This window comes from Barbus barbus, assembly GCF_936440315.1.
Source record: "Barbus barbus genome assembly, chromosome: 1".
In the NCBI taxonomy this organism is placed as follows: Eukaryota; Metazoa; Chordata; class Actinopteri; order Cypriniformes; family Cyprinidae; genus Barbus; species Barbus barbus.
In genome coordinates, this window is record NC_136729.1 from 17,194,942 (window position 1) to 17,201,997 (window position 7,056).

The window sequence follows — 7,056 nt, forward strand, 5'->3', positions numbered from 1 at the left end:
TCCACATTGATTAATGCTTAAATGTAACATACACAGTTATTTGCGCAAATGTATTTCTTTACTATATATATATATATATATATATATATATATATATATCCTTTATGTCTGTTATCTATGAATGCATTTGTGATGGGTGATTCATTGTAATTAAAAGAACAACCTATCAGATTAGCCATTTTCTGCTAGTTAATATCTAACACCTCTTCTAAATGTTCATGGGTTACTTTTTACAACTGTTCAAAAGTTATATACATTATACAAATGTATAATATTCAGATAAAACCAGTGAGTTGTCAATACTGTTCAGACATCAGAGTCCAAATTTACTTAAAAAATGGTTTAACTTTTAATCTGTATTTCCCATCATCCTCCCTGACACTCATCAGACCTCATCACCAGCTCTATAAATAGACCACACACTTAGCCACTGTCTGGCTTTGGTAGATACTACAGACCACTTACTGTAACTGTTTAATGATTCTGTTTATGGTGATTGCTAATCCAGTTCTCATTCAAGTCGATTTCCAGTCTACTTGATCATCTCAACACCTTCTAGTCCTCCAAGCTGTTATCCAATTATTCTCTATATCTCAGCGTGTTTCCCTTGTGTGTGTACTCTTCAGGATCTCTAAGGCTGTAAGCAAAATACATAAGTTATCAATAACATCTGTTCTCGCCATCTATGATCTCAAGAATAGTCAATTACCTGATTAATGATTGTTCCTGTAAATCTGCTAATAAATACCTGGTCTGATTTTTACTTGGTTTCCTAATCATATCAAGAATATGACTCCCTGGATACGTCTGAAAAATAGATGTTATTAGAACTGTAAATGCTCAACATGTCTGATGTGAATACTTGAGCAATATTCTCACTGTTTGAAATAAATGAACCATCCTCAGTCTGGTTGACATAGTGTAAGCATCCCCTTTCTCAAAGGCTACTTGTTGAGGTGTGAAGCATATCTGAGAATGTGCTGCTCGGGGAAGCTAAACTATAGGACATCTCACATTGTAATGCCACAATTCTCATGAAAGCATGCATTTGGACTCTGTGTTACAAAGATAACCTGCATTGTACCATACAAGATAAAAAAAAAGTCAAGCCAGTAGATCCCCACCTCTGTTATTTGAGACTGAAGAATGAGCATATGGAAAACATAAAACGTTCAATATGCCTATTCAGGTGTATCAGAGGAGGATATTTCATAAAAATGAATGTGTGTGTGTGTGTGTGTGTGTTAAATCTTTATTTGGAACGACAGGAATGACTGTAGTGACCTCTAGTGGTGAATGAGTTTTCAATTCATTTGTTCTGACAAATCATAGACCCACATCACATTTTAAAAACCACAAGTACTTAGAGGTGTTTTATTAATATCAACAACAATTAAAAAAATCTTATTTTAAAATTCTTCATTCTGTATTCCTTTGAGTGAAACGTGATCAGTTAAAGTAACTGTACACAACAACCAAACGTAAGAAAACACAAAGCATGTTTATAATAATACTGCATTTTTAACTAATCATTTCAGAAAGTCTTCACTGCTGGACATAAGCAGCAGAAGATTACAGATGTTTAGTCATCTCCTCCGCAGAGGTTCAGTAGAGCTCTCTGGTAGTCACCCTTGGTGTGCTCCTGAGGAGAAAAAGACAAACATTCTGATTAAAATGCTTCTTGAATGAAGGCAAAGTAAGAGCAGAAAGAAAAGAAGAGAGAGGTAAATAACAGAACAAATAAGAAAGAGAAGAGACAAATGGAAACTTACTAAAATTGTCTGGTACAGAGATTTTCCAAAATTCCTCTTAAACTCTGCACGGACCTTCATGAGATCAACTTCACAGCGGGAGACGATGATGCGGGTTATGACTTTCTCTTTAACACTTTTACTCTGCAAACATCAAAATCAGAATGTTCGGTATAGACACACATTTTCCATCGAAGAAACTGATCAACACAGTTCAAAATCAGCCAAGGTCACCTCTTTACATGAATGCAGTCAAAATGAGATATTCACCTTCATAGCGTCACTGAGTCTGCTGGCAAAATACAGATGTTTGTTCTCCAAGCACTCAACTGCAAAAAGACAGAGATACATTTTAGGACATGGTTACATGTTCTGTTTTTTAGACTTTGATAGGGGTCTTTCTTCAGTTCTCCTCTGGCTTCTTGCCACGTGCATTTACACAGGAATTGCCACAAAATGGTGCTCACCAAACAGCTTGTGATTATGTTAAAAAGATGTAAAGAAGGGATTCCCAAGAAAAGTGTGAGCGTGTGAAAGAGTAATTGAGCGGACAGGCATGACCATCATCAAATCTGCCATACATCTCTATATCCAAGTGTTCTGACAACTTATGTGAAGAACGGACAGATAGATACCTAGAGTGAGGAAGGATTTTTCCAGATCTCCCTTCACCTCCTTTCGAATGCTCTCCTTAATGTCATATGGGCTGTATCTCTTGTACCTTTCAAACACTGAGAAAAAGAGGTGTTGGTTAGGTTGTCGCAGAAATAATAATGGCAATTGACTTCAAATACAGCTCTGTTTAGGTGTCACCTTTCTGCAAGTGTGGGACACTCCTCTCAGAGAAGATTGAAATCCAAGTGGTCACATCGGTTCCTTTTCTCTTCACTCCAGCTTCATAAAGAGCCTAAATATTTTTATAATTGATATATATATAATTTTATAAAAGATTACAAAAAGCAACTTTTTGTTGTTCCAGCATTCTTCACATGGGTCATTTGAATGCACAATGGTTTCTTATATTACCATAATATTATTTTAATCATGCTGAATAAATATACTGTCACTATAACTGTGAATCAATTGAATTTCCTCAGTTAAAAGGGCTCTACTCACTCTTGCATCATTGTCGATCTTCTCATGGTCCACAACGTTACTCGGCTCATCTCTTTTGGCCTGTGAACATGAATGAATAAAGTGTGAGTACAGCAATGCAGAATCTGCAGTTTGCAAACTATACTGTATTGGCGGTAAAGGAATTACCTGTAGCATACTGTGCAAAAACGCGGAATCTGATCATAATTACCACAAATAACTGTTATAGTAATCTATTAAGTTACCTGTACAAGGGCCAGGAGCAGCTTAGCGCAATCACCAGATGTGTCTCCAGAAACATCTTTCTCCAACTCCTTCTTAAACACTGCAAGAAGAAAAAGAAAGGGACGTGAATACTAATGTAGGAGTGTTTTTATGCCTTTTAAGGGCCAGCATCACTCACTCTCTCTGTAAACCTTTTTGATTTCATTGAGCTCTTCATTATTGCGAGAGCAGACCATTTCAATAAGACTCTCCTCATCAGTGCCCAGACCCTGCAAAAAGCAACATATTGTCACATGAATACAGTGATATATTAATACACTACTGTCCAAAATTCTGGGGTCAGTGAGACTTTGCTTTTGTGTTGTTTTGAAAGAAATTAATGCTTTTATTCAGCAAGGATGAATTAAATTGATTTACATTTCAAATAAATGCTGATCTTTTATTCATCAAAAATAAAAATAATAATGTATCCACGGCTTCCACAAAAATATTAAGCAGCACAACTGTTTTCTACTATGATAATGAAAGAATTTGAAGACTTGAGTAACGATGAAAAGAAAACAGTTATTTTAAATTGTAATAATATTTCATAATATTAAAATTTTTATTGTATTGTTGGTCAAATAAATGCACCATTGGTGAGCATAAGAGACCAAACTTTTGATCAGTAGTTTAGGTTATTTTATTCATGTTATTCATACATTATTATTAAATATGGAATATGAGTTTAATTTTGATACTTCAACAGAAAACAACAGTAAACAAGCAGCATGATCCATAAACAATTGGATATATGCGCAACAGACCTCCGTGTTCTGCTAACCTGGTCTCGTTGCTTCCGGTTCACGCATTTTGCATATGCCTCGTTAAATATGAAGCTGTTTTACTCAAAATGCCTTCAAAGTAGACACTAAAGATAATCATAACTAATGTCTATCACATATGTGGGTTGATTAATAAATGTTTTTTTATTTTTATTATTTTCACTAACATTTATATATAAGTCGAATAAAGTGTCAATAATAAAAACAGCTAGCTAATTTAACTGATTACCTTAAAAGTCCATTGATATCACTATTATTTAATACTGTTATTAATGCACTCTCCGAGAAGCGGAAGCGATGAGACATGTTTTCCGGGTTTCATCATGTGACGTTCAACATTGATCGCATTACAGATCTATGTAAACATACCTTCATTGATGATTTCAGTTCAGAGGCGTCATATTGTGCTGTACTCTTCATCAACCCCAGAACCAGATGCGCCAAAGAGCCCGAGAGCGCTCCCTTCAGGGCACTTACCAAATCCTACAACACAAACAGTGTCAGGTTGTTTGGAACTTTGATACACTAGATATTCATATCAGTGTACTTCATAAAGGTAAGATAATCCATTTTTTAATAGCTAGTCCACAGTTTTTGTATTAAATAATTATGTATATAATAACGTTCCACTGCCGATGTCCAGCGTATCAGATATACGTCTTTGGGGAGACGTATTGCGTCGGACCTCTGATCACTTGTCACAAAAATAGTCATCAGAAGATATGCTTCAAGCTTGCGTCCATACAGTATGTGGAAATTGTCTAAGTTTATCTAGGTTTTAGAACCAATCCGAATTTTGATGACTTATGTATTGACGCAATTAGCAACCTCTGTTAGGATATAATTGTTGAGGATTTTGAATTGCATGCAGGTCGGCCTACGAACTCCATCGCGGGTGTTAAAGCTGACTTCTGCGGATGAAACTCCAAACTATTTTCTTCAACCACAATTTGACTCCTGGTCTTTGTTCATCATACCTGGTCCATGGGTTTTAACTGTTATTCCCCAACAGCATGGTGTCTTGATTTTGAGTCGGTGAATGTGACTTCCTACTCATACTTAGTTGTCAGTCACTAGTTAAGTCTGATGTCACCGTTTCCATGTCAAAACACTCAATAGATTACTATGTGAGCATTTCAGCAGTTTAAATTCACATCTTCCAGCCAATCAGAATCGAGTATTCAGACAGGTTATGGTATGAATAGAAATATACATATTCAAAATGATCAAATCAATATCTAAATAAAGTTTTGACTGAGTAGTTTTGACAAATCACTGGTTTTATTTGAACAATGTATCAGTATCAACAGAAACCCATGAACAGCGAGAGGATGTTATATATGATCGAGCAGAAGTTCTGATAGGTTGTTCTTTCAGTTACAATCACCATACACAAAATAATTTGTAGATTACAGATCCAATATAAAGGATATATATATATATTTTGTAAAGAAATACATTTGAGCAAATAATTGATTAACACTTGTTACACGCACAATGTGAAAAATCTTGGAAAGAAGGGAAGGAAGCTGGCGATTTTAGACTGATCAGGGTGTCAGCGATAAAACAGCAGCACAGCTGCTTCGGTTATCTCTCTGGAAGCACTCCATCCTGCATTAGTACCATAGCCATCCCAGTCGAAGCTCGCAAAGTCCCCACACTGTCTAGGGGCGCCCTCAGGAAAGTGTCCACCTCCACCAATACAGAACTGCAACAATATGAGTGCATTATAACAACAAAACACACCTATGCACTTCTTCAAATGACACTGGGGCAGTTGATACATTTCCATAAATGTATTACTATCAATGCATTATGTGGTGCATGTCAAAAATGCTGTCCATTGACATCGATTTAAATAATCTTGAATATAATTTTAACTCACATGTTCAGAGTTACAGCCGGTTGGTTTGACACCTGAACAAAGAGCCAAGGCTGCCCTTTCAGTATTGAAGACTCTGAATGTGATGAATCCGGGCGTAAACATTGCTGGAAAAATGCAGAGAATATATCACACATGACGTGGCTTTCATTCATTACGTTGATTGAATCTCAACAATGATGCCTTTTAAATTGCACACCATCACTAAATAAAACTGATTTTCCTGTCAACTGATGTAGCTACTTTCTTTAAAAATATTTGAAAAATACTGGCTCTGGAGGTATTGCCATACTTCTGGAATGGGGACCATACAGATTTTTGTTGAAATCCACATTTCCGGTATCATACATTATTGGAATAGCAGGTCCATTATCAGTGATGCATGCCCCTATTCCAAACCTCACAGGGAATTTCTGGGAAAATAAAAGTTCAGTATTTCTGTAACTTCACAATTTTTGTCTTTGACTATATTTTTATGAATGTTTCAAACTCAAAACTGGTATCCAAGTTTATCGGACCTTGAATAAATTGAAAAGGTTTCCTCCGTAGAGGTTTAAGAAGTTATTTTCAGTGTGGTATCGCAGGAGGGAGGTAGGTGACCACTGTTCCAAATCAGCGTTATTAGGAACGTGCCACACAGACACGTCTTGTGCTGCAATGTCATAGTATCCAGGATTCTGTGATAGAATGGAAACAAACGGTCATTTCAAATTCCTCAAACATCTTTTGATTGTCGGTCTAGTATCTTTGTGTCCTTTATGTTGCTCCTATTTTGTAAAACCATAAATGTACTAAAAATACCTTATAGTCGTCACTTGTAGAGGCTTCTGCTGTTCCGAACGTGACCGTGTTTGCCCACGTCCCATCACCATCAGGTCGATTTGGGTCACTGCCCTGCTGACTTGACCAGCGATCACCAACAGTACACTTTCCATTCATGTAGTTTTCATGAACACTGGCCACCAGCGTCCAGCCGCCACCCGCAGTGGTCATATCACAGAACGTCTGATAAAGGACTCCTCTTGATGAGTTCAGATAGTATAGCCCATCTGCATGAACAGAAGCATTCCTGAGTCACTTAAACACAGCTGTTGCTTAAGATAAAATATTAACATAAAATGAGCGTACCATCATAAACCTGATACTTTTCATGCAGTTCTTTGCAGCTTCGAGCAGCATATTTCATTCTGCCCTGAAGTATTGCACCCTCAAGACTGACCTTGGCATCACAGGTTTTGATATATGGTACTTCTTGTTGATCCACTACAATGCGAGACAT

At 36.7% G+C, this 7,056-nt stretch overlaps 2 protein-coding genes across 3 annotated transcripts; both read right to left on the minus strand.

Annotated features, from left to right (window-relative positions):
* Positions 1-1,342: 1,342 nt before the first annotated feature.
* Positions 1,343-5,017, minus strand: LOC306863077 (annexin A2-like). 2 transcript variants are annotated; one of them, XM_079406247.1, is made up of 10 exons: positions 4,873-5,017; positions 4,265-4,378; positions 3,250-3,340; positions 3,092-3,171; positions 2,868-2,927; positions 2,565-2,658; positions 2,387-2,482; positions 2,022-2,080; positions 1,773-1,895; positions 1,349-1,642 (listed from the first exon to the last, which is right to left on the minus strand). In XM_079406247.1, exons 1-10 carry the CDS (start codon positions 4,879-4,881, stop codon positions 1,583-1,585), a joined length of 786 nt encoding a protein of 261 aa, XP_079262373.1. In that variant the 5' UTR covers positions 4,882-5,017; the 3' UTR covers positions 1,349-1,582. The 2 variants fall into 2 exon arrangements, with proteins under 2 accessions (XP_079262374.1, XP_079262373.1); XM_079406248.1 differs by lacking the exons at positions 4,265-4,378; positions 4,873-5,017 and adding an exon at positions 4,125-4,188 and having other exon boundaries at positions 1,343-1,642.
* A 433-nt stretch (positions 5,018-5,450) lies between these two features.
* On the minus strand, positions 5,451-7,056 carry LOC306869977 (intelectin-like; the record flags this gene model as incomplete). The annotated part of the gene is made up of 6 exons (XM_079416968.1): positions 5,451-5,603; positions 5,781-5,884; positions 6,070-6,190; positions 6,296-6,454; positions 6,579-6,826; positions 6,906-7,056. 6 exons carry the CDS (start codon positions 7,054-7,056, stop codon positions 5,451-5,453), a joined length of 936 nt encoding a protein of 311 aa, XP_079273094.1.